Below are 27,800 nucleotides of genomic sequence, written 5' to 3'. Positions count from 1 at the left end.
TGTTGTCTCTGGACAGACCACATGTACTCTTTCTGATATGTGAGGCTGACGGAGGAAGCCAACCAGTCCGCCCGGCTAACTAACATCCTCCTTAAAGAACCCGGGGCCTGACTGAGAGAGCTGAAGTCATAAAGTCTATTTATGGCATAGAGTGACACTTTTATTCTGCTATCTCTCACCTCCCCACCCCTCTTACTAGATATCTCTCTCCAGCCTTAACACACACAGTGATACACACACTGTCACGCTGGGAAGGTATTTATCATCTGCTCAATACGGCCGTGGTGTTGCCCTGCTCCTCAGGGCTTTGATTAATATGCACTCTGGCTCTGTTTGCTTAGTCTGCATACTTTCTATCTGTCTCCTTCCTCTCCTCCTGCTTCTTCATTTCATCTGCCATCTTGCCTGTCGTCTCCTGTCAGCGTCTCCTTCGTCCGTCTTTGTGACTCATGTGTTTCTTCCTATTTGTCCCATCTCCTTTCCTCCCCTATCCTCCTTCTTTCCTTTCTTCAGTTTAGTTCAGCTTAATTGTCCTGCTAGGGGACATTAGGTTATTCTTCATGTCCTCTTCTTGTTCGGCTCATCTCCTCTGCTTTCTTCTGTTGTTTCCTCATTTGCTCTCCTCACTTTGTGTCCTCTCCTCATTTCTTGCTCTTCTCTCCTTGTTTCATGTCCTTTTCTTGTTTCCTCTTCTCTGTTTTTCCTTCATCTCTTTTCATTGCTTCTTCTTCTCTACTGTCCTTCCCTTCTCTTGTGTCCTCTTATAGTTTCCTCTCCTCTCCTTTCCTCATTTCATATTCTCTCCTTTCCTCTTATTTCCTCATTTTCTGTCCTCTCCATGTCTCCTTGTCCTCTCTTCTCCTCTCCTCTCATGGATCTCATTCAACTATCCTCTCCTCATTTCCTCTCTTGTCCTCTTCCCTCCTCTCCTCTCCTTGTTTACGAGCCTCTCCTTTTCTTTAGCTCATTTCGTCTCCTCTCCTCTTAGTCTCCTCCTGTCCTCTCATTTCATTTTGTCTCTTCTCTCCTTGTTTCCTTTCCTTGTTTCATCTCGTCTCCTCTCCTCTGCTATCTTCTGTTGTTCTTGTGTTTCCTCTCTGGGTTTCCTCTTCTTGTTTTGTCCTCTCCTCCCCTGTCCTCCTCTCCCCTGCCCTCCTCTCCTCTCCCGTCCTCTCCAATTCAGTTCCCCAAACCCTCTTTTGACCGGTTATAAAGATTTAGTTCAATTCAATCATCTGTCGTAGGTATTAGGATAAGCCCCGCTGACCTGGTTTGGGATTTGTCTTTTTTTTTCTTACCTCACCCACTATTAGGTGGCACTGCTGTGGGGTGGACAGCTGCTGCGCGGCTGGATTATTACGCCCAGAGCAAATCTAGTTCTGTTTTTTGTAATACCTGTGTAACACTGCCGCGTTCAGTAAATGTTCATGCCGTGTAAATGCAGCCACATAAAAAACAGATTACCATGTCACATAGTTCAGAATATTTACAAGGGTTTAACTAGACGTAATGGGGCATTAGTATTTAGTAAATCATTTTCATGTATGAACTGCTTATTTTATTCTGTAGCTGGAGTCTGCTCAGACTGATGTCAACAGATCTATCTCCATGACAACTGAGCAAACACCATCGACTGATAAACGTGCAGATGAAAGCTCTGGGAAAACGTTAGCAGGAGGACCTTGAGTTAAGATTGTCATATCTAACCATACAAGAAAATCTTGTTATTTTACAACCTGGGTCTTTTTTTTCTCCTGACGATTTTTCAGTGAAAATCGTCAGTCGTCAATAGCAGCAACATCTTCCTGTTGCAACCACTTTGCAGTCATTTTGAGGTCATGCGTTTTATGCAGTTATCATGAATACCAATAACCAACCTGAAAAGCCTTTTTCTGCACACAGCTGCTAAAGCGCTCAGATACTGGCTCAGAGAGAGCACAGCAGAGGCAATAAAAAAAAAAAAGCTGAAGTATAGTTGAAAAAAGAAAAAAAATGCTATTTGAACTGACAGTGAAGCCCATTTGTTGCAGAATGATCTGTATCTGTCAGCTTTCCTTATCATCCAGGCGTGTTTGACCAGGGACGAACTGGAGCGTTTAGCTGAGATACTGAGCCTTGTCAACAACACGTTTAGTCACCTGTCCTTATCCAGGAGAGTCACATTGAGGTAGAAACCGCTTTTTGTTTTTTTTCATTTGAGCGGCAGCAAAGAGATTTGAGCTTATACAACTGAGCTGGAGGCAACATTAACCCCATCCTGCCATCACTGTCTCTCTTTCTGGCTCTTTGTATTAATGACTGCTGATAAGAATGTTAATTTAGAATCCTTACAATGCATTTTAGGCTAATTAATTTTAGTTTTAAATGTAATATTAAAAAACAGATGACTTAGTTAGGTTAAGGAAAAGATTGACTTGGTTAGGTTTCGGCAACAAAACTACTTAGTTAGGTTCAGGAAAAGATCGACTTGGTTAGGTTTAGGCAACAAAACTACTTACTTAGGTTCAGGAAAAGATCGAATTGGTTAGGTTTCGGCAGCAAAACTACTTAGTTAGGTTCAGGAAAAGATTGAATTGGTTAGGTTTAGGCAGCAGAACTACTTGGTTAGGTTCAGGAAAAGATTGAATTGGTTAGGTTTAGGCAACAAAACTACTTAGTTAGGTTCAGGAAAAGATCGAATTGGATAGGTTTCGGCAACAAAACTACTTAGTTAGGTTTTAGGAAAAGATTAAATTGGTTAGGTTTAGGCAACAAAACTACTTAGTTAGGTTTAGGAAAAGATCGAATTGGTTAGGTTTCGGCAACAAAACTACTTAAATAGGGTTAGGAAAAGATCGACTTGGTTAGGTTTAGGCAACAAAACTACTTAGTTAGGTTCAGGAAAAGATCGACTTGGTTAGGTTTAGGCAACAAAACTACTTAGTTAGGTTCAGGAAAAGATCGACTTGGTTTGGTTTCAGCAACAAAACTACTTAATTAGGGTTAGGAAAAGATCGAGTTGGTTAGGTTTAGGCAACAAAACTACTTAGTTAGGTTCAGGAAAAGATCGACTTGGTTTGGTTTCAGCAACAAAACTACTTAGTTAGGTTTAGGAAAAGATCGACTTGGTTTGGTTTCAGCAACAAAACTACTTAATTAGGGTTAGGAAAAGATCGAGTTGGTTAGGTTTAGGCAACAAAACTACTTAGTTAGGTTTAGGAGACAAAATTACTTAGGTTCAGGAAAAGATCGACTTGGTTAGGTTTCAGCAACGCAACGACTTAGTTAGGTTTAGGAAAAGATTGTAGTTTAGATTAAAATAACGCTGGAAGTGGCATAACTTAAGTACGTAATTTACGTGACATATAAATCAACACTGACTTCTGGTTTCACATGGGGTACAAACAGCGGTCTCCTGTGTGAAAGTCTGGTGTTTTTTGACCCACCCATCCACCCCGACGTCCTCCCTACATGACGTTTGTAGCTCTTTATACTTCCTGGCTCACAATTAACGTTACATGGATTACAAACAAATTGATTTTGTGGGATATACACACCAATGTATTACTTTTCATAGGTATAGCTACGAACGGTGTATGAGAACAGCCTGAAATGTGTTATCAATCACACAGTACTGTATGCAAATAAAATGATAATCCTTTAGTTTTAAAACAGGTCTATTCTGTAGTAGTATCCATTGTAATAAATAACAATCCCGGAAAAAACATTTCCCCCTTTATAACTATTTCTCTTTCACTGTCATGTCTATCAGACAGGATTTCAAAAGCCCACTAAAGAGAGAGTAGTGTCTCTTCCCCACAGAGTGAGAGGCTGTAGATTGACTCTATTTGTCTCAATTTGGTGCATAAGAAGCAACAAATTAACACTAATATAGTCTCCCAAACAGCAGTGAGTGAGCTGTCGATCCAGAGCTATTGTCTTGTGCTGATCCACAACACACAGCAGCTGGCTCGATAACAGGTTGTTGATGGTTTGCCGGTTTCATGATCCAATGTTTTTAAATTTCTAATTGCCATTTGCAGTGTGTGAAGCCTCAATTATGTAAAATGTGCGCCATACTTACATTCCTCTCTCTCTCTCTCTCACCAGAGGCCCAATCCAGCGCCATGATGTTCGACTGCGTCTACATGGAGCTCTCAGCCTCCCTGGACCACGGTACCAACGAGCTGCTGGAGGCCGCCGTCCGGACCGCAAGGGGCGACTGCGTGGGCCCCGGCTGGACCGACGGCGACCCCGGGGCGGGCCGCAGGGAGAGCCTGACCAGCCGGGCCAAGCGCTTCCTGTCGGGGCTGGTGCCGCGCTCGTACGGCCGGGACCGGGACAGGGATCGGGGGCGCTACCGGGAGATGAGCCGCCACCGGGGCAGCAAGATCCTCCGCCAGAAGTCTCGCTCCTGCCACGACCTCAGTGCACTGTGATACAAACACACACACATGCATACACACAGACAAAGAGACACACTCACACACATGTACACACACACCAGATTGATGGAGAAGGTAGAAGTGTAGAAGACGGAGGAGGGTAAAATGGAAGATAGTAGGGGTTTGTAGATGACTAAATGTAGGGACAAAGAAGGAGATGGATGGAAATTAGAGGGGTGGAAGGACAGCAACGGCAGATAAAGGTCAGGAAAGGACAGAAAGTGTGAGAAAAAGTTGGATAGAAATCAACCTGGATCGCAGCATCGCACCTTTTGTCTTCTCCCTATCAGCGGAACCAATTTTGAGAGAGAAAGAGGCCAAGTTGGAGAGACAAACAGAGAAACAGATAAGGAGGTGAGCTTGATTTGCCGCTCCGGCTTGGCTGAATCAGCGAGCACTCATCATTACCTGTTGAGGAAATTAACGACAGCGGAGAGAGTCACATCAAGATGCCGATTGGACGCTCACTGTGGCGAAACGGGAGGGAGGGGGGATGGGAGGGAGTCACAAATAAACACACACCCGAGTAGCACGCACTGATTATGTAGAGACTGATAGCAATCTAATGTATACCGTTTGTGAACCCTGTTTTATAGCATGCCGAGTAGACGATCTAAGACTTGACCCTGTAGGTTTCACAGTACTGGACTGACTGTACCTTGGTGGTCGATAGCTAATGCACAATCCAGCTAGCGTCTCTAGCAATGCCATCTCTAAGGCAAAACCCTTTATTTATTACAGAAAAAAAAAATGCTCCTCTGCGCATTTTTTTTAGCCACAATCTTCACACCGCATCCACCTTTTGTGTACCGTACTGATTCTGTTTGATACCACCAATGTTCATCTGTGATTTTTTATACAAGGCTAAAAAAAACGTCAGCGCCCAAGCCATATTTCCGCTGAACGCACCATTAGCGATCAGCACAAAGAAACCCTTTACCGAAGGAGACGGAGCGAAAGAAAGAAAAAAGAAGGTCAAAGTGGCTATAAAGGAATAAGACTGGATGACCAGACAGAACTTTTCTTCAATAGACGCTGAGTCACAGAACACTGGGATGTTCTCGAAGCACAGGAGGACAAAACGAGAGAAAACCTAATCTACCTGTGGCTGTTTTTTCTTCTCTTTTTAACCACCGGCATTAATACGTGTGTTGAGACTGGATTCTGTGGGGGCTGGCCACGCAGGTGACCCAAAAAGAGAACGTTCTGGAAACGTTGTTTGGATATCTCGTCAAGCGTGCGGCAGCGTCTTCACCGATTAGTGTCTACTAAGGACTCTCGTCTTTCCACTGAGAATAAATTAATTTTTGGTTTTGACATCCTGAATGATCGTCCTGTCCTTTTTTTAAATTATTATAACAACTTTGTGAAGTGAATGTCTCATCGCAGCCGTTATTGGGTTTGAGGGATGGCATGGCAGGTCATCAGATGACTCACGGGTCCTCTGGACAGACTGTGACACGGCCTCTCAGGACAGTTGTTCCATTTAGGACTGAGCAGCTAAAAGAAACGATGTCAGCACTTTAGTGTGGCTGTAACAAAATCTCAGGTTGAAAATAGATTGTATCAGGGGAGAATATGAAGCAAGACTAAGCAATATATGAACTTTCCTGACTTCAAGATATATACAGAACTCATGCCTTTTGGGAGATCTCTCAAGATACCTGCTGAGAATGTTCTTTACTATGGTCGTCTATGGCAGCGATTTCCCTACAGCCCCTTTAAAGATGAACTGAAGTACCCCTGATTCGTACCTCTAAAGCTAAATGGAAGCGACCATAGTCTTATATATTTTTGACGTAGTTTCAACTCATACTTTTTGCCGTAAATTGCCGTATTTTCTATGCAGTCTGGTCTAAAAACAGAACACTGTTTCAGGTTTTTTGTCTCCCTCCCTCCGAAGGAAGTTAAGGAGGGAGGCCTTAGGAGACTCTACTGCTAAAAATAACTATGCAGTAGTTGGTTTCCTGACATAGTTCCAAAAACAAAGTTATCAGTTAGCCTACATGGAGGATTTCTAGATCGACAGTCCATAAAAAAACACTTTTAGATTAAGTAGATTCAGAAATTGCTGGATACAGTTGTGCACTTTAAGTCAACATGGTGTATAAGAGTGGTTCTCAACCAGGGATCCGGGGACCCCCAGGGGTCCTTTAGGGAGATCCAGGTGGTCCCCAGAAAAATGGAGAATAGTTTATTTTTACTAGGCCAATTTAATTCAGTGAGTAAGAGTCAGTGACTATTCAGGTTTCACGTCCTCCAGGGTTATCTCCTCAACTGTCTTAATCATAACAACAAACATCTTTTGCGATAGAGGTCCCCGAAGCGAAATCTTATTAAATGGGGTTCTGTGGCGTGATGTTTCGAATTTTTATTTTTATTTTTGTTTTTATTTGATAGGGATGATGCAATTTAACATAGTTTCATGAAACTGATGTGCTGCACAGAGTTTATAGCTATTGCCAATTTTCAAATCTTGTCCCTAGTTGGGCTTTTACATGTATACAGTGTAATTAAAATATACAGCTTTCTATATGATAAAACCACAATATACTACAAATATGAAATACAATAAAATACACATCATACAAAACACATAGCCTACCACAATACACTAATACACCTTGGTAATTTAAATTTACAGTACAGCCCTGGTTTGCTTTTAGCCAGCACTTAACCTTTTGTTGTAAAGGACTTTATATCTGAAATGAATTTGATTTCGGTTGGAAATGTGTTCCAGAGTTGACAGCCCTTAATGGAGAAAGCTGATTGTCCAAATGTAGTTCTACGATGTGGTATTTTACAGTTCCCCATGCTCCTAGTTTTTCTATTACTGTCTTGTCTTTGGATGTATCTGGAAAAAGTCTCTGGGGCTAGACTGTTAACACGTTTAAAAACTAATTTGAGAAAACACAAATGAGTAAAGCTCTCAAAGCTAAGCAGATTGTGTCTTTTTAGTATGTGTACCAATTTTGGGGTCGTTATACTCCTGTATAATATGTTAGCATTGATTACCACAGCTAATGATCTACAAGGAATTGGGGTTTGATTCCTCGCTACTAAACAGGTAAGTTCACCAATTCTTGATTCCTTGTTACACAATGCACCAAAGAAGCATTTTAGTTCACTGGCCTGGAGTCTCCAAAAATGGCACAAATGAAAATATCTCTGTCAGCCTCCCCTCTTTTCTGCTCCACCCTAGCAGGTGTAGAGAAGCACCTCAGGATAAAAAAGGAAGAACACCGGTTCCCTACAGCCAATCGCAGGAGATCACATCAGATGGCTGTGGTTTTCAGCATCTGATGCTGGTACAGTAAAGTATCTGGAGTGGATAAATGGGAGGACTCTTGAGAGGAAGGCAAACTGGCAAAGAGACAGAGGGGTTGAGGAGAGAGAGAGAGCGAGACGGGGTTGGAGAAGTGCTCTGAGGAGTAATGGTTGCTTGGAGACTGTTGTCAAGGAGACGATGAGTCCTAGAGTCCTTTGGCATCTCAAATGTCCTATATTTATGTTGATTTTCTGAAAGAGGAGGGGTTTTTGTTTGTTTTTACTTTTTTTTCTCTCCACCCAGCAGGTGAATGAAAGACAGGCGGCGACGATAAGCACAATGATAACTCTTCAAACAGAGACAGGCTGGGTTTTTATACAATATGTTCGCGGAGCGGAAAATGACACATAAAGGCTGTTATCACCCTTAAACAGGTCAGATAACTGTCAGATAATGGCATACATTTGACAGCTGCACAGACGCCTGCAGGAAATAGAGAGAGACGAAAGAAGATAATATGATACAATTTATATTTTTGTGACACCCTATCAGTCTCTCAAATCGTGACAGAAATCCTCCCTCTCTCTGTATTTCTGTCGCTGACTCATTCTGTGGGCATCTACTGTGATTTTCGGGCTAAAGAATATACTTCTCGAGAGCAGGGAAGACAGAAGGAGCTTAAAAGACGAAAACCCACCTACTATGTGCCAGTGAAAGCCTGTCGAACTTACTGCTCACTTTGCACCAAAGAAAGACTATTTCCAGTGATCACTGTGCATAACTAATGAGATGCATATTTTTCCTGAGGTGTGGGTGTGTAGGCACGTTAGTTAGGAGGCAATACTGGAAATGGTCTGTGTAGTATATGTGTCTGGGGATAGACCTGGAGGCTGCAGTGATGGCCAGACACTGAGTGGCCAGACTGGCATTAAAGGATACATTGCTGAATCCTTAGGGAATCCATGCGATTTGTTTTCAAGGAGCAATGGCTCATTGTGCCCCAAAGGTCATTGTTCTTCTGCTTTTGTCTCCCCAGCGCACAGATTATACATGCGCAGGGCTATAATAACCAAACAACAAAAGGGAGCGGGGAGTGAGTGAAAGATAAGGCCAAGTGGTTGTAATAGCAGGTTGAAGACAAAGGCACAAATCAACCTCACTTATATGGGCCGCTGAATGCCTCGTGCAACGCTCCCCACGACTCCAGTAATGTGGATTAATAGCAGGTCAAAAGGTGAGAGCAGGCCTTGTGTTCTGCAAAAAATATATGTCAAGCTATAACTAGATGCCATCACACAAGATTAGTATTGATCTCGACATTAGCTCACATGGATGTAATGGGGAATGTGTTGGATACTGTGAGATGCATCAAGTAAAATTACGGGGCGTAACGTCTGAACAACTGCAAAAAAGATGACTGCATCTCGCAAACAATCAAAACCACATGCTTTAAAAGGAGGCCTATTATGCTTTTTGCATTTCCTTTAGTGTGTTATATAGTGTTTTGTGCATGTAAAAGGTCTGCAAAGTTATAAAGCTCAAAGTCTACACTAAAGGAGTTACTCTCCTCCACAGAAACACTGCTCCTGAACTGCCAAGTTGCCAAGTCCGCTTATTATAAGCGACTGAGCTTGTTTTTCTGAATAGTCGCGGGTTGCGTTTTTCTTATTTGGTCTCCTCTCTCTCTCCTCTATGCCTGTCTAGTTTGAGTGTTGTTGTTGTAGTGAGACAAATCTTCACAAGGTTGATGGAGTTTAGCTAACAATGCCAGGTACTAAGTGGGCGAAATATGGCAAAAAATACAACAAAGACTGGGGAAAAAACTTTAAGACTTTAAGATTGGATTTGCCTTCAAGTTTGCTGTTTTTTCAAGTGTGATATACGAGCATTATTATTTCAATCTTGTTAGACAAGAAAGAACTAGAACAATTTAAAGTTACAAGCTAAAAATTAAATACAAAAATTAAATAAAATGTTCAACTTCTTTAAGTTTATAACAAGAAAAATGTAAAGTTACAAGCTAAAAATAGATGCAAAAATGGCATTAAATGTTCAACTTCTTTAAGTTTAGAACAAGAAAAATGTTGATGAAAAAAGTTACAAGCTAAAAAATGGATGCAAATGAAAAAAATGAATAATTCACACATGTATATGAAGTGATCAAGTGGCCTCTCTCTCATATTTTGGTAGGTAGGTAAGGTTGCTTGTTTTGGGCTTTTTTTGTGGTGATAGTTGCTTCTTTTGGGCTTGTTTCTTTAGACCTGGTTGCTTGTTTCTCTCGTAAGATCTCGCGAGATTTGGCGACACTGCTACCTGCATCAGTGACCAGACGGCCTGTGTGTGCAGCACCTAACCACGTCTCGCTGATGTGCTCGCGTTTCTACATTTACAGGTGAGCTAAAGTGGAAAGATGCATAAAAGCAGCGACACGGATATATAACGAGTCATGGACTATCTGTAATGCAAATAGGAGATGTTAATGGGAGTTTTGCCAGTTAAATGAGGCAGTAAACAGAGCTTCACCCAGTAATTCACTGGGTCAGCTGTGTAGTCACCTGTAGACACCTGGAAGAATAACTGTGTTTGTGCATAATATAGTCAGTTTGTGTGTGTTTTAAAGATATATATATATATATATATATTTTTAATAAAGTTAAAGAGTGAGTGTTACTGTTTATCATTCAGTGATCAGACAGCCTGCAGCATGTAACCCATCCATGATGTAACTGCTGATGTGTTCTGTATTTACAGAGAGGGAATTAAAGAGGAGTCTTAAAACCGTGTGCAGCCTGGAAGTCCTGTGTGTCCAAGCGTGCAACAATAAACACCTAAAGTGGGAAAACAGAAAGCCTGGCTCTATGCAAAGGTAACAAAATACACCTAACAGCACCTCTAAGCTCAATAATTGTTGTTATGTTATATATTGTTTCTTTAATCTATGCAAAAACTGAGCTGTAAAAAGTAGTTCTGGTTTTACCTTGCACAACTATTTCTTAACCAGAAGCAGTAATTTCCCTCCTATTATTTACTACAGAATATAGTGCACTACATTTACTGTCTGACATTTTATTTGAGTGTCTGAATAATTTTTTTATGACAGAGATATTAGCATCACAAAACATGTTTTATATATTGAACCCGTAGACCCAAACGTCCCTTGCCAACTCCCACTCCGAGGTAGGTAGGTTGAAATATTGAACTATTCCATTTCTGCCAATAAATCCCGCTAAATGTTACACAATGGCCCTATAAGTAAAACATAACTGGTGCATCACTCATGATGATTTAATGCATTATGTACTGTATATATCATGTATCATGTATTCCTGTTTCTCACTAGTAAGAAATGATCAAGTCTATGATTTTATGCGATTAGTTAAAGCCTAATGGATCATCAAGTAATGATTGTTAATTCCCAGTTAATGAATAGACATATTTGAGGATACAACAACAATTTACATTGTAATGAAGTGAGAAAGAAAAATGGATATTAATGTTGTGCCAGAAATAATTGACTGATTGTGAATTTAAAAAGCTTCACATTTGTATGAGAACAGACACTGTTCTGCTTTCAGAGAGTAACTTTGAGTTAACGCTCATTGATTGATGATCCATTAAGCATGAATTGATTACATAAACTCATAGTGACTTGATCATTTGTTAATGGTGAGCAACAGGAATTCATGAGACGTCCTGCAGTAATTGATGCATTAAACCATCATGAATAATTATTTGTGCATTAATTAAGCATAGGATTTGAATCCTTATTATAAAGTGTTACCAAATATCTTTTATGCATAGTCCACAGTATGAATTTATATTCTGCAAGAGGAAAAGGTCCAGGGGTTACAAAAAGCATTAAGCTTCATCCTGTGGAGACCATAGATATCCATATAACCAGGACGGTGTTTCAGGACACTTTGATGTTGAGTTTTCAAAGGTAATCACTGTTACTGGCTTTGATCGCTGACTGCAAACTAACTTTCATTCACCTTAATTGTAAGTGAAGTGTTGGCATATCCCGAAACTCAAAATATCTTCATAGTTCAGTACTACTTCAGGAAAGGAAAATGTGTTATTTTTTTCTGATTTGAGCAAATTAATTCTATTATTCAATGAGAAATGCTGTCAAATTGCTCTCCAGGTTCTGTCATGCTTTTGCAGTTAGCAGCAGCAGGTATATCACTCATTCAGACCACAAACATAGAAACACTTTTCTGATATAATCCAATGCAGAACTTGCATCAAGTTACTACTGTACTTTCTTAAGACTTCCTCTTAAGGTGTCTATATGTTGTTTTGAGACCTTGGTGGCAATATATGTACTATAATTAGGGATGTCAATCCATTAAAAATATTTAATTGTGATAAATTCCATGATTGTCCATGATTAAGTGCAATTAATCTGACATTTTTATCTGTTCAAAATGTACCTTAAAAGGAGATTTGTCAAGTATTTAATTCTCTTATCAACATGGGAGTCGGCAAATATGCTTGCTTTGTACAAATGTATGTATATATTTATTATTGGAAATCAATTAACACAAAACAATGACAAATATTGTCCAGAAACCCTCACAGGTACTGCATTTAGCATAAAAAATAACATGTCAAACTCAAGCCCAACAGGCAACAACAGCTGTCAGTGTGTCAGTGTGCTGACTTGACTACGACTTGCCCCAAACTGCATGTGATTATCATAAAGTGGGCATGTCTGTAAAGGGGAGACTCGTGGGTACCCATAGAACCCATTTACATTCACATATCTTGAGGTCAGAGGTCAAGGGACTCCTTTGAAAATGGCCATGCCAGTTTTTCCTCGACAAAATGTAGCGTAAGTTTGAAGCGTAAGTTATTTAAAACTGAGTCCGCTACAACCTAAAAATCACAAGTTGCGTTAAAGAAATTTAGTGTCATTAAAACGAATGTGCGTTAACGTGTTATTAACTTTGACAGCTCTAACTATAATATATTGAATGATGTTTCTAATATGTTTTTCCACTTAAAGAAACAGTGTGTAACATTTAGGGGGATCGACTGGCAGAAATGGAAATGAAATATTCATAAGTATGTTTTCTTTAGAATATGAACAAATGTCTTTCTTTGGTAGTTTTTCACGATCGCTTTGGCTCATTTTTTTTAAACCGTCTTAACTTTCTCTAAACTTTAAGTGCAATTGTCACCCAAAATACTTCATTCATGCTTCAAAACACAGTTATTGTGTCAGTAAATTGGCCACCAAAATGAAAAGTTGTTTTGTCATCGTGTGAGCCGTACTTTTCAACATATTTTTTCACCACGACAGTCAACATTGGAAGTGTTTCTTATATGCAAATCTCTGTTTTTTTGTTGACTCTGACTGCTTACTGTACGATACCAGAATGTCAGTTTTGTCTAGCTGAAGGCTGTGAGCTGTTTAGATTCACATTTCAACAGCAGGTCAAAGTGTACTAGGAAAAGTCAATACTGTAGAGTTACTGTAATACACAGTAAATGTATTTGTGTAGCAATGTGCTGCATGTATTATAAACAGAAAAATCAACTTTGAACTTTTAAGTAAAGTCATATACAGTGAACAGAAAAAAAACTGCAGTAGTTCAGTAAAAAACAAAAACTTGTTGTACTTCCTCACAGTACGTAACACCATGTCATAGATATTTATGGAATATACATGTATGTACGACAGCTTTTGATAATTGAATGGATAATTTTGCATGTGATGAAGAAGTTGTGACGATTTCACTGAGAATAGACGCATCAGTTTTGATCAGCAAGACATGTTCAAGTGGTTGTTGTGCAGATTGTAGACAATTGTACTCACTCTTTTGTGCCAAAACTTATGCAATTTGCTTGACTGAATGATGAATTCAAATCTGTTGTGAACAACAAACTAATTGTTCAGAGATTTGAATTTATTGTTGTGAAAAAATAATTGAATTTGAGCCAAAGCAAATGAGAAAAAACTGTAAAATGGGAAAGAATGTAACAAAAAATCACTAGAATTGGACTATATGGAGGTTTTCTATAAGGTCTATAAGGTTGTCTACACCTGACATGTCCAGTATAGAACACTGCATGTTGTCTGTGTGGCCAAATCAAACTGTGAATACATTAGAGTATTTATTTCCTCGGGGTATGGTGGCCTTTGTTGTTGTTCCCACACTGATAACACGTGCAGCCTTGCAGCTTCTCTGCCGAGTGCGTCTCCTCCACTGAGAGGCATCTGCCAAGATAAAGAACTCTTCAAATCGATATACAATCAATGCTCCCCTCTGTGACGAAGCCAACGCGTCTCCCACAGGCCTGCGACAAAAGAAGCTCGCCGCTGAGGCACAGAGCGAATCCTAACAGCCTGCATTTGTTTGTGTTTCCCTTAAGGAATTATGAGGAAGAGTCGAGCTTCAAAGATTGTCGGATCATTTTCAGATCTAGGCTACTTCAGACCGACATTTTCCCCCCAAATGTCTGACATGTACTGAAATCACTTTTAAATGTGTAACATACTGTATTAGCGCTGTAGTTGTCATTATTATTCAGCAATACCAATGGCAAAAATATGTAGTCAGCTTTTTGCCTTTGGGTCAGTGTTGTCTAAGTGACTTTATGTTCACACATTTGAGCTATTGTTGCTCTACTCAGACCTTTTTTGGGGCAAACAAGACAAACTCAGATAATAAACATTGCAGTAGCACCCCCTAGTGGCCATGCTGCTCCTTACATCAAACAGCTGAGCCTTTCTTCCTGCAATGAGACACACCTGAGAGCAGCTGAGGTCAGCCTCTGTTTGATGTCTTAAGCTCCCTTTTTAAAACTATGCTTTTAATAGGGAAATAGTAGAACCATAAAGTATTTCTTTTAGTTAATAGTATTACATTTAAGATGTGTTTAATTGTTTAATGCAGTGGTTCTCAAACTGTGGGGTCAGAGGCATGACAGGTGGGGTGCGCGTGACCGGGGGAAATTGTGATTTTGTTTTTTTTATTTATTTGACAGGGACAATACATGTAGGCATTGTTACACTTAATTAAAGTGCAACAGATGCATTGTGTATATGACTTCTAGCCGTAGCTAATTTGCAGACCTTGTACCTGGATAGGGAAGAAATTAAAATACATAATGCAACATCATACATTACAATAAATTTACATACCCCACACATATCCCAATCAGTGATAACAGGTTTGGTTTGGTTTCAGCCAGTGATTCACCTCTTCATTAAACAAGTTTTCAAAAACAACAGTTTCGCTGCAGTTAAAAACTGTTTTTTATCCCGAACGCACCTGTAATGGTGCGGTCTCGCAGCAATCTAACAGCACCATAAATTACATTTATATAAATATAAATTAGAATGAAGGCGGAGGGAGATGAGGAGAGGCCAGTGTGTATTTTAATGTCTGAAAACTCTGGCAGCTGACAGTAGGGCTGACCCAAATGCTTTGACTGTTGCCATGGCATTTGACCTTCAAATCACTATTCAAATGCCTAATCTTTTTAATATTTGTAATATTTTATATACAAGTATGTTATAATGCGCAACTAATATTTTGATGTCGGACTCTTTTTCACGGCGGAACAGTAAACAAATCGTCTCTTTATACATCCGTGGTAGCAACGGTGTTCATTCATTCAGAATGGACAGATATTTGACAGGGACTAAAAGAAAAATGGACGATGCTTCAGAGACGAACGAGACAACGTGCTCATCTGACGGTATATAATATATATGAAGTAGGGCTGCACCGAGGAGTTTGAAGCTTCATTCATAACGTTGACATTTTAATTATTATTAAACTAACAGAAACATGAGCCGACCTTCCACCTTTTCTACCCTCCTCTCTCTCAAACACACAGAGTCAGCAACGTGAAGCTGTCAGTCTCTTTAATTGCCTCAGTCCAAAAGTCAAAATGTATTGAAAAAAGAGATCGTAATTATTTCCAAAATTCACTACATGTTTTTATCTAACATACATCTATCATACTCTGCTTCAGTCCATATTTTTCATCGTTCAGCCATTCATAAACAACAGTTTCACTGCAGTTAATAACTATCTTTGCACCTGTATTAACAGGGCGGTCTAGCAGCAATCCAACAGCACCATTAATTACATTTATATAAATATGAATAATAATGAAGGTGCTGGGAGATGAGGAGAGACCAGTGTGTATTTTATGTCTGAAAACTCTGACAGCTGACAGTATGAGACCCAACAAAACTAAGAAGACATTTAGAAACATTACATCCCAGTCACGTCAATAATATCCCACCAACCTATTTAACATACTAGGACGACTGAGTGAATAAACCATAAGGAACAACCATCACAGGGAAATGTTAACTCATTTCTTCTCAAAACATTATCAGTTATATAATTAATGTCATCTGAAGAAAGAAAACAGATTATTATTATTTTGGGAAAGTTAGTTAATTTGCATATTGTGTAAAACGCAAATAGACCCGAGCACGAGTAAGTCTGTGTCTGCTGCGTCAGAATGACCAAGTGTCCCTGCGATACCCGATCCAGCTTTTTGGGTCAGTATCAGTGCAACCCTTGAAATGAGGGGAGAGGACTGCGTTCCAGTCTTGGAAGGTATGGTATTCATTTTAACATTACACATGTTTTGTAAAATGTTTCTAGTAGTTCCGTTTTGTATATAAATGTGCTCCTGTTTATTTTAGTTTTTAATCAATGACACCACAAGAGGAGCCAAAAGTCTTTTATTGCATGCATTGTTAATGAAATCTATATATCTGGCTCCAGTTTATTCTGGGTAGTAGTAGTATCACCTGTTCATATTAGTAATTTTACTTTTACTTAAGTACTTTCTGTCTTAAGTATTGTATCTTTGCTACGTTTGAAGTCACATCTGTTAGAGTTAAAACAAGTCACATAAAAATGTGCGTAAAAAATTAGCACACAAATAACAATATATTTTCTTTTTTATTTGTTTATCCATTTACAGAGTGAAAAACACTGAAATTATATAAAAACATTGTTTACTCCAGAATGTCACTGAAGAGCTTTCTCTTCTTGGACTCGCCGCTCTGTATTTCCTGCCAATGAGATCTTCTGTGGATGAAGTGGGAGAGGGCAAATTTGGCCCACACATGGCGAGCAAACTGATGTGACCTCAGCTGACTTTCACTCTGCACTGGAAGGGGGGAGATGAGGAAAGGAAGTCATCGACATGTAAACTACAGACAATGTGTAAAAGTGTGTATCCAGCCAACGTTTAAAGTGAGGATCAGTGTGATGATTTGTGTTACCTAGTTCCTGTGCGATGCCCTGCCTGTGACTGACTGAAGCGCTGTTCCATACGGCCTCCAGCACCCGACTGCCCAACCTGGAGCACGCCATGTTGACATACTGGCCCTGGGAGGACAGATAGTAAGACATGAAGAGTAATGATCTGCGTTGATAATGTTCCACTTCGAACAGAAACGTCAACTTAAATGTTAATGTCTCCGCACTTTGACACAAGGTTAGAAACAAGAAGATGAGATAAAAACTGTCTGTGAATTGATATAGTCTTAACAACAAAAATCTATTGTGGTGTAGGTTAATGGCAGCAACAATACTCGGGTAGGCTGTGGTGTTTAAACAATGCTCAATTGGTACTAAGGGGTCCAACGTGTGCCAAGAAAATATCCCCAACACCATTAAACCATCGTCATCAGGCTGAACCGATTCATGCTTTCATGTGAACGCCAAATTCTGATCCTACCACCTGAACGTCGCAGCAGAAATCATCAGACCAGCCAACGTTTTTCCAATCTTCTATTGTCCAATTGTAGCCTCAGTTTCCTGTTAACTGACAGGAGTAGCACCCGGCGTGGTCTTCTGCTGCTGTAGCCCATCTGTTTCTACCGCGCATTTACAGATGTTTCTGGTGGAGCGGCACGTCCGCCCACCGAGCCCCGTTAATCAGCACGACGAGCGAATTTTAAATCCTTAATTACAAACCAGTTTGCTGTGTCTTCTCCGTGCATATGCCTGCTCACCAACAGTTCGAAAACAGAGCATGATGCTGTGATATTGTAGCACCAAGCACAGACGCAGACTTTTAAAAAGGGAGCAGTTGATTGAATAGAGGAGATATTGCTTAAATATTGTACATAACATGTTCACACTGTTTTATAAATGTTTATTTAACTGTATTGCGTTCAGAAAGCTTAAAGGTTAGATCATTTCACAGCTCCGTCAGATGCTGAGCCACGCTCTTTAATCCAAATGTAATTTGTTAAATAAACTACACAGAATAAATCTAATATAAAAACAAATAAATATATTACTACTACGACTACAAAGAGTATTATTAAGGTAATACATCTTTTAAATAGCTTGCAGATAGGCTATATAATATCCTTAGGCTCACCTTTGGCATCTGGGTAAAACCCATAATATCCTAAAATACAGTGTGTTATGTATTTCTATGACACTAGGACCGTAAAATGTCAGCATGTACGACTTAACATGCTGACATTTCACTGGCGCGCTGTGACGTAATTCCCGCCACTCCATGGTGATAGGATCACCTATCAGCGATCTCAATTAACCACAATTGGACGATAAGAAACAGAAACGTTCGCCCAACCCTAAATGTCACTCTGGATAAGGTTATGAAGTCAGAAACAACCACAAGGATGTCTTGGAAATAAAGGCCTGTTGCATTTCGTTGTAGTGCTACAACAGTGGCTCCTGTTAGCTGTGTGCCACCATAAGTGTCACAACTACTTCAATACCTTTGCAAAAGACATGCCGTTATTAGAGAGACAAAGTCATGATGTCACATCGAGGCTAGTCTCTGTTCCACCATCTTTTGTAACTCAATGCAATTATACTCAGTGTTTCTTTCATCAGTCTTTCTGAAAAGTATGTTCCTGGGTTTTACTTTCCATATTCTACGACAAATCGGCAACCCGGACGGCATATTTAAAACAGGTATTAGAAGCGTCAGCATTTGAAATAGAGCTGCAGCCTGTCTCTTGACAGTGGACAGCAGCAGATACTGAGAAAGCCAATCCCTCAAAAAGAAGCAACAGCATGGCCTACCACATCTTAATGGATACAGCTGTTGATATTCTATAGTTTTGTTATTGTTACCGAATCCCATTAAAGGACCAAAAACAAGCTATATCAGGCTTAATGTCAGCAGTAGTATTTAAAACAGCAAACAGAACTGCTAAAAGTAAAAACTCCTCATGTTGTGACAGCTTCTTATTCTTATAATATTCTTCTATTCTGCCCCTACAGTGGTACCTCCAGTCTCTTGAGGATCTTGCCTCTCCCCTTGTCGCTGGATGTGGTGATGAGGGCCTGGAGGACGTGGCTGCCGGAGGGGTCAGAAGCCAGCGTCAGGAGGTCAGCGGGGGTCAGGGTGCGCAGGCTGCTGAGGAGGAGCGAGCGCTCCTTGAACTTGGCCAACGACTGGACCAGCCGGGAGCCGTGGTAACAGATGGAGGTCAGCGGGACCTAGAAATGATCAAGAAGCTGATTACTAAGGGGGGCATTTAGTCCATTTCAAAGGATCGAGAAAATAGCACTCTTGGTCAATGTGATTGCTCTTTAATGTTTCACAGAAATAATTAAAATTGACTTGTTTTATGCAATAAGTTTTTTTTGTACGTCACGTTAACTGGATATTTTGCTCATTCACACAAAGACATATGTATACACACACACACATATATATATACATATATATACATATACATACATACACATAGCCCTAAATTGCTTTGACTGGACTCGTCTCAGTTATTTACCTCAGTGTGTATGTTGCCCTCTGCTGTGTCAGAGTGGTAATACACCTCGTAGGTGATCAGGGACATGAAGAGAGGGAGGCAGCTGACGTGTCGAGAGCCGGGCTCAGCGCAGTGGAACGCCTGGGAGGCAGCACATCAACAAGGATTTCATTACCAACAAATCAAACAATAAGTAGTTTTAGTGTTTAGTTACGCACTTTTGATTTCAGCCATAAAGACGGATAAATGAATAAAGACACGGGTATTGTTATATAGACCCATGTGGACCGTTACATCTCAGTTTACAAACATCCTTACATGGAGGAGGCGCTGCACCAAGTCTTCCTGTTTCTCTCCACTTTCTGCACAGCTCTCGGCCAGTTGGACAATCACGCCCATGTGACCTGCGGCCAAGATGGCCTCCACGCCTTGGATCAGCTCATCGAACAACCTCAGGAACTGTGGAGAAAGAGGGAGAGAGAGAGAAAATAGAGTCATACAAAATCATGACTTTAATCCTGCACCGTGTGACACGCAGACACAATGACCTACCAGTTTGTATTTGGCCGAGGCGGCGGTCAGCCTCTGTATGGGGAAGTTGGCGATGGAATGGAGGGCTAAGTCAACCAGATGACCCTTGAGGTGGTTCTTATAGAGGTCCCGAAGAAGGGATTTGTGGGATAGCTGTACGATCGTCTCAATGAGGTGACTGGAGGCCGGGTCCTTGAGAAAGACCAGAAGTGGACTAAAAGGAGGGCAAAAAAAAAAAAATATTAACATAACATGTCACGGCGGCATAGTGACTCGGTCCTGGCCAAAAGAGAAACGGTACGAGAGTCATCTGACCTCACTCCTGGAGCGGCGTTGCGACTCGTCAGGTACTCCATGATGCCTTTGAGGAGCTGTTTGCAGAGTTTAGGCCGTTTTCTGTGACACACCGTCAACATGGTCTGGAACACTGCACTGGCAACAGCATCGGTCACACTCACTAAGAAGGAAAGAGACACAATGGGAGAGGAACGTGACTCTCAGACCTTTCTAACAATTTAAAGGTGCCCTCTGGCAAACAAAACAATAGTTATACTTACATTCAGTGGTTCTCACCAAAACACATTGTGTGTATCCTTGAGGTCTAATAAACCTATTGAATGCATTTCCTTTGGTACTCTTTTTCTGCCTTCTCCATATCAGGTTCTCTGGGAGATTTACCAATATAATGTTCACGTCCTTTTTGTAAAATAATTAGTGAACTGTTTGTCATAACTGAAATAAATAAAATTATAACATTATTTTAAAAAAAAAATCTGAATCTGCTCTTTTGATTTATAGAATATGATTTTACAGGGCAAACAGTTCCATAAGAATTAAACGTTCAGACGAAGGCTGTGATAAATAATAAAATAATCATTTAACTAGTAATAATGGTACAAAATGAGGCAAGATTTCATAGTTTTAAAGGGACAGTGTGTAGGATTTGGTGGCATCTAGTGGTGTGATTGCAGATTGCAACCAACTGAGTACCCCTCCGCTCACTCCTCCCTTTCCAAGACTGCGGTAACGTGAGCCGCCGAGTGCACAACCGTGGTAACGCCGTTCTCCTCGCTCAGACGTCATCCTTACCATAATAACTCTACTTTAGGAGCAACGGAAGTCAGTTGGCGGCTGGCGGCGCCACGGTTTTGCACTCTGCAGCTCACGTTACTGTTTCACAAGCGTGTCGGAGAACTACGGTGGCCTTCAGGTAACGTAAAATCCCTCTCTAGAGCCAGTGTTTGGTTTGTCCATTCTGTAGAAACATGACGGAGCAACATGGCGGACTCCGTGAAGAGGACCCGCTCCCTATGTAGATATGAAGGGCTCATTCTAATCTAACGAAAACACCATTCTTAGTTTCAGGTGATTATACACTAATGAAAACATAGCTATGAATATTTGATTCCATTTCTGCTAATAGATCCCCTGAAATGTTAAACACTGTTCCATTCAAATTGAAATTTAAGAAGGACAGTGTCCTGTTTGTTGATGTTTTAATTACAATTAATTGGTTTTAGCCATGCTCCCAGCATGACTCTAGGGATGACAAGGTTGGATGGTTGCCATGGAAATCTGACTTGGTCCCCGTATGATTAATGCTGCTGACTCTGGTGATCCCATGACCTTTCCAACTGTGCCACCATGAGGTTGATTTTTTTTACTTTTAAGTGCATCTCCACAGCTATTGTTCTGTATGGAAATTCCAAATAAAAGAATTAAGTAATCAAATGTGATGAAGTAAGGTATGTTTATTTTAAACCATTTCTTATTTGAATTTACTAACAATTACTATATTATGATATATACCATAGTATAAATTACATATACCGGGATAGAAGATTTTAGTCATATCGCCCACCACTACTTCTTGTATTTTTTTCCTGATAATTACGAAGCAAAAGTTACCAAAGTTACATTTTAGCCCTTATTTACCTCCATACTCACAGTGCATTTAGTCTCTCATTTGAACAGAGTGACTTCATGATGCTTGTAAATGTATATCTAATAGTGCCAGCCTCCATCACTTCTAAGGCAGATTAAAAGTGCTGCATCTCAGACGTATACGTCTCTCTCTTGCGCTATCCAGACACTTTGCATTAGAACTGTAGATAAAAACAGCGTTTCCTTTCGTCTCTGTTCCGTCGAGCTCTATTAAAAAACACTTAGGTTACTCTGCAGCGTGTGCGCTTTGCCCGAGGTTATTTATTGACTATTTTTATTTTGTTTTGATATTAAAATGGCGAGGTTGGATTTGTCATTTAAATTCTAAACACAATCTAGACAGCAACACAAAAGCTGCCCTTGAGCACTTCCCCTCTGACTCTCCTATGAGTCCTCACTTGCATTTAACAGCTTTAAATTATTCACTCATTTCAAGAAAAATACCAGAGCAGTCAGCAGAGTAGAAGAAGAGGGAGGCTGACGGTGTTTGTTGAACTGGGGATGTCTGCCAGCCTTATTTGAAATACTCCCTTTCAAAAGATCATGGGGCATCATACTTCACCCGATATTCAAAATGGGTTTAATGCACACAAATAATAGAACTGAAATAACCTTAACTGTCAGCCATCTGTACGACAATTGCAACTCCCCCTCCGTCTCACCTTTCTACCCCATCAACTAAACAGCTTCCTTACGAATGTTTCTTTAAATCATTCAAGGTCATAAATGAACGGTTCAAAAACTCGTACAAAGTGTAGAAACAGCAATAGCCTGTTTACTCCTTGCGTATTTCCAGTTAACACCCCCAAAACAAATATGAATACAGGTAATTATAAGTAAACAGAAATAGATGCAGTTGGCACCATTTGCTTTGCAATACTGGCTTTCCCTCTGTGATAAAGTAATACAAGTCTTCTTTGTTCTATTACGATGTGGATACATGTGCTTGGGTTTGATGAAAGATGACTCACAATTAACGTTGTCCATCAAGGTCTCTGTGAGGCTTTTCAGCTCGTACCAGAATGAAGTGGGAATCTCAAAGTCTGTCAGCTGGGGAACAGCGTTGCGTTCCTTTGCACCTGGAAAAAAACAAAACAAGAACAACAAAAGACGACGTGAATGCAAGCCTGAAGCGACAAGCCTCTGTGTGTGTGTGTGTGCGTGCGTGCGTGCGTGCGTGCATATAGAGGTCCTGACACACTGGGCCGCCCTCAAAGAACCAGCACTGACAAAAGCCAACAGATCAAAAGCTTTATTTTCTTCCTGAGAGACTGAGGTGACTACCACACCAAATTGATGAATTCACTTATTTTCTAGGGTGAATTATCACTCAGAGAGCTCTCTCTCTCTCCGTCTGGTAACGGTCGACTAGCATCAGACACTGGGCGATGCAGGGTCACGGACATTCAACAACAACAGCTTTATTAGACCAGGGGTTTTTAAAACTCTGTGAGGCGTGCCTTAGAACTGGGGCCCGGGAGACCAGACGCAATGGGAGAGATGTGAGAGGTGTAAGGCCAAGACGCTGCATGACTTGAAAGGAACAGGTGCACGCTGGGTTTTTAAATTAATTGGGGGTTTCTTAAAACCAGAACTTGCCTGAAAATCATCACGTTTTTAACATTTCCAAGAAATGAATGTGTTTGTGTGCGTACCTGGACGAGACTCAGTTCGGGGGGGTCCGAGACAGCCGGCCAGCACATGTAGAAGTGTGCGGACCACGTGTGAGCCATGAACATGTTTGATGAACTCCGCGATGTTGTCTCTCACCACCTGACTTAAAGACAACACCTGGGCCTCCAACACCCCGCAACTCTCCTCTTCTTCTTCTGTGGTAGCAGGCGACGACTCTAAATGTGAATGGATACGAGACACACAAAGCTGAGTTGTTATTAACCTATCTATTACAAAGTGTTTCATACAATGATGAACAGTCTACCACTCAAATGTGAACTTACCCATCCACCTGGATATCTGTCTGACTGCACTCTCCACGATGTGGCTGCTGCACCGGTCACAACAAACCGCCTTAAACTCTGACCCCGATTCACCGCCCAGTTCGGCCAACACCTCGGCTGCCTGGTCAAGACTGCACAGTGGGAGCAGCCGCTGCAGGGTGATGCTTCCTGTCTGGTCCATCGCCACCACCGCCGCTTTACCTTTAACTTCTGTGAGGACGTTCTCCACAAACATCCCTATAGAAGAAATATAAAGAGACGCAACATTAGTTAACAGATTATACACACAGGCAGAGATGGAGCATTTGAAATATTAAGTAATTAAACAAATTAGAGATGATACATTTTGACAGTGGATTCATACCCTGGAATTGTATAAATATGAATGAACCCTGATACACTGTGTGGTTATCTTAAATAAATCTACAAAGTCTGATTTCACTTAGAATAACTTTGGACTGAAATGCAAACTGAAATGAGAGTAGGGCTGCAATTAATTAATCAATTAATTAATCTGCAAGTTATTATTATTTTTTTTTAAAAATCAATTTACATATTTGGTTTCATTATAAAATGTCAGAAAATATTGAAAACTGTCCATCACAATTTCCCAGAGCTCAAGGTGATATTTTCAAATTGCTTGTTTTGTTCAACTAATAACCCAAAAATATTTAAATTTGACAAAGTGCAAAATGCACTTTTTAATCTGAAATTAGTTTTGAATACAAAAGTCGACTAAATATTTGTTATTCTCTAGAGCCAGAGACATTGAGGACAACAGTTTGCAAATATTATGAGCATAAATGGCATCTGGCTGGACTCAAAACTTACATTTAAATTTCACTTGTCAGCAAGCTGCGACAAAAAAATGGATATTTGTACAGAACCAGAGAATGTTCTGTAGGAAGCACATAGTTAAGGCCGTTTTCTTGTCCGTCTTGGATTATGGTGACTTTATCTATAGACACGCCTCTACCTCCACTCTCAAACCCTCAGATTCAGTTCATCACTCCGCCCTAAGATTTATTACCACTGACAGTTATTCTACTCATCATTGCATTTTGTATGAAAAGGTTGGGTGGGCCTCTCTAACAGTAAGACCTGACAGGCATTGTTTTTAATTTATTTATAAAGCCCTTAATTGCAACGTGCCATCATACATCATGTCCTTATTAAATTGGTCCTATAGTCATTATGCTATTAGTTTGTGCTGCAAAAACTTGGAACAGTTTACAAAACACATTTGTACCTATAAGTGACTTTAAATTCATGATTACAAACTACTCCGCTCTTGAATGTAATTGTTTTTAACATTGTTTTATTGTCGTCTGGCTGTTTGCTTCTTGTAATTCGTTAATTATGTTTCTGTGTGTATTTATTCTGTTTTATTGTACTCTCGACATCATTGTAAAATGAGGGCATGTCCTCAACGATTCCTCAAGATTTAACTGAAGGTTGAATGAATTTACAACCCAGCTAATATTTGGCAGCTTTATACTATATACCTGACAGTTAATAAAACTTCAACTGGACACATTGTCAGGGGAAGTTCCACACCCTAACAATACTGATAACTGAGGATGACTTTCGGATTTTATTTGCCCCATATAATGTAGTTCAAAAGCAGAGATTCCTGTTCTAGTATGATGGTGTACTCGTGTTATGTGCCTTTCTGCTGCACATTCACAACTTGAATCAACTTCCAGCCCCCTTGCTCAGATGTCCAAAAAAAAATAATCCTCCTCACCTCTCTCCTCATTATCTTCAAAGCCTTCACTGAGTCTTTCCCCAACTCGGCGAAAATAGCCCACACTCAGGGCGTCCAGACGCTTCCTGCCTCCGTCTCCTTCTTCACCACCACCCCTCTTCTTCCTCTCTCCTCCTTCTCCATCTTCCCCGGGGTGTCTCCTCTTCGTTCCTCCCCCTTTCTGTGGTTTCCTTTCTTCTGCTTTCGTCAACATAGCTTGGACCTTCCAGCATACAGGCTACAAGTAGAATGACTTGGTCTTGTAAGAGAGGATGCTCAGTTTGATATTCTGGATGAAAACAGGGAACAGATGAGAGGAAAACATGGAGTAATTATTATGATTTGATGGTTTCCTGAATCATTTACCAGAACATCTTTATCACAAATGGTTTACACTTTACATTAATGTTACTAAAATGTTAGTATTTTATGCAATAATATTACCGATATGATACTGTAACTGTAGTATTGTTTACCTATACTAGTAGCCAGGGTCTGAAATTAGCACCTGCCACATGCGGGTAAATTGTTGGCAGTGGTGGGTAAAATCGTCAGGCCATCCGCCACTTTGGCAGGCAGGGAAAACTCTGGGGATGGGAATAGAGAACCGGTTCTAAGATCCGGTACTAAAAACGGGTTCTTAGTTGTCCGGTTCCTAGACATCTCATGCCTCCGTGACTATCGATCCCTCTGTATTGATGCTCTCCGACAGTTACGCATGCACAATGACGCAACCATTGAGTTATTATTATGAGGCGTTTAAGCTCTGCTCAGTAAAGATGATTATTTGGTGAAGGTCAATTACAATCATATAATGATGTGTTCAAATCTCGTTAAATTAAGTTTTTTGGCGAGAAACTTTAATAAATACAGTTGTTTGAAGGAGATGTTTTCACAGCAATATAAAATAGATATTAGAGAGAATTATGACCTGTTTAACTTCCCAAAAGCTTGCCAAGATTTTTTTTTTTTAATCAAAGCAAATATTTAAATAATCATTTGAATTGTGTGTTTTTATGCAAATAACCACTATATATGACAATAACAAAGTAACATTTCTGAGTGGCAGACAAAAAAATACTTACCTGCCACAGTGACAGGCAGTGAAAAAAGTTAATCACTTCAGACCCTGCTACTAGCAATAGTACAATTATCTTTATATTATTCATTAGCTGAATGTCAGTCTGTGTTTGATAATAAAAAATGACAAAAGAAATAGGAAAATTAAAAAAAGGAAAATTAAAAAATAATAAAATATTAAATATAAATTAAACTACGTTAATTGGACAGGTAAGACTAACCCTGAGACTAACTAATGAGTATTCTCTGTCTCAGTGCTGACTGTTGTGTGTGATTAATAGAAATGTTAACGAGGCTAAGTTGCAAATTAGATGTGAACAAGAGAGTTTTGCTAACAGTAATGTATGCCGAATTTACATCTGGCTACTAATGATTCAGACAATGTTAAGAGTAATGTTTCACGAGGTCAATGAGGTGGCCGATAAGCGGGGACACGTTATATTGACATATTATTGAATAGGAGTTTGGCTAAAAGACGCCACGCGAACTCTCTGCTCGAGAACTGAGACACTAACTAACTCCATGTGGTCCGAAGCAAGTGGACATTTTAACAAGTTGTTCATGAACATTTAAGCGAGACATTTAGCTTAATTTGTTCCAAATATGAATCGATACAAACAGAGTTTATGGAAGGTAATGAAATGTAGTTTAACTCACGTGTGAAATGTGTAGACGTGGACGCGTAGTGATGACGTAGTATTCAGCGGCGCCCTCTGCCTTTTTTTTTTTTTTTTATATATATATATACTTTATTTCAAAAGTTCAATATAATATATTCGCAGGTTCAGATTTTTCATTACAGTTCTGCAAAAATATTTTACAGTATGAAAATAAGATAAAAATAAATTATATAACAAATAAAATGTAAGGAAAGGAAAAGATTCATAAAATAAATAAATACAAATAAATAAAAAACAAACAAACAAAAAACATTTGGGGTCTGTTAAACAATTGAGATACATTTAAAATGTCCAAAGAATTTAATAGTTTTAGTCAATTTAGAATTTTTGAGTTTTAAGTTATCAATCATAGTCAAATATATTTTAAATCAGTATCTTTAAAAATAAAAAAGGAGGGTGTTCTTTTAAGCCATATCATTTTATGC

At 39.9% G+C, this 27,800-nt stretch overlaps 2 protein-coding genes and 1 long non-coding RNA gene across 4 annotated transcripts in view; 2 read left to right on the top strand and 1 right to left on the bottom strand.

The window, feature by feature from the left end:
- Window positions 1-4,552, top strand: part of rem2 (RAS (RAD and GEM)-like GTP binding 2) — a 29,752-nt gene extending 25,200 nt beyond the window's left edge. Inside the window, exon 5 of the mRNA XM_074650321.1 lies at window positions 4,090-4,552. Coding sequence (XP_074506422.1) covers window positions 4,090-4,418 — 329 coding nt within the window. The 3' untranslated portion in view covers window positions 4,419-4,552. The remainder of the gene's footprint in view (window positions 1-4,089) is intronic.
- Window positions 4,553-7,931: 3,379 nt separating this feature from the next.
- LOC141776610 (uncharacterized) lies at window positions 7,932-16,823 on the top strand. Of its 2 annotated transcripts, none has more exons than XR_012595787.1 (4): window positions 7,932-7,998; window positions 9,978-10,084; window positions 10,444-10,558; window positions 16,697-16,823. It is a non-coding gene; the product is annotated as an uncharacterized LOC141776610 (long non-coding RNA). The 2 variants fall into 2 exon arrangements; XR_012595786.1 differs by lacking the exon at window positions 7,932-7,998 and adding an exon at window positions 8,792-8,926.
- On the bottom strand, window positions 16,613-25,929 carry nop9 (NOP9 nucleolar protein). Its single transcript, XM_074650317.1, has 11 exons — window positions 25,616-25,929; window positions 23,869-24,105; window positions 23,566-23,760; window positions 22,882-22,989; window positions 20,282-20,423; window positions 19,988-20,180; window positions 19,754-19,894; window positions 19,457-19,576; window positions 18,951-19,163; window positions 16,958-17,063; window positions 16,613-16,842 (listed from the first exon to the last, which is right to left on the bottom strand). Exons 1-11 carry the CDS (start codon window positions 25,827-25,829, stop codon window positions 16,688-16,690), a joined length of 1,824 nt encoding a protein of 607 aa, XP_074506418.1. The 5' UTR covers window positions 25,830-25,929; the 3' UTR covers window positions 16,613-16,687.
- Window positions 25,930-27,800: the final 1,871 nt, after the last annotated feature.

The sequence above is a fragment of the Sebastes fasciatus genome, chromosome 11 (genome assembly GCF_043250625.1).
Source record: "Sebastes fasciatus isolate fSebFas1 chromosome 11, fSebFas1.pri, whole genome shotgun sequence".
Classification (NCBI taxonomy): Eukaryota; Metazoa; Chordata; class Actinopteri; order Perciformes; family Sebastidae; genus Sebastes; species Sebastes fasciatus.
Note: the sequence above shows the minus strand (reverse complement) of the source record. Positions and strands in the feature narration are given on the sequence as shown.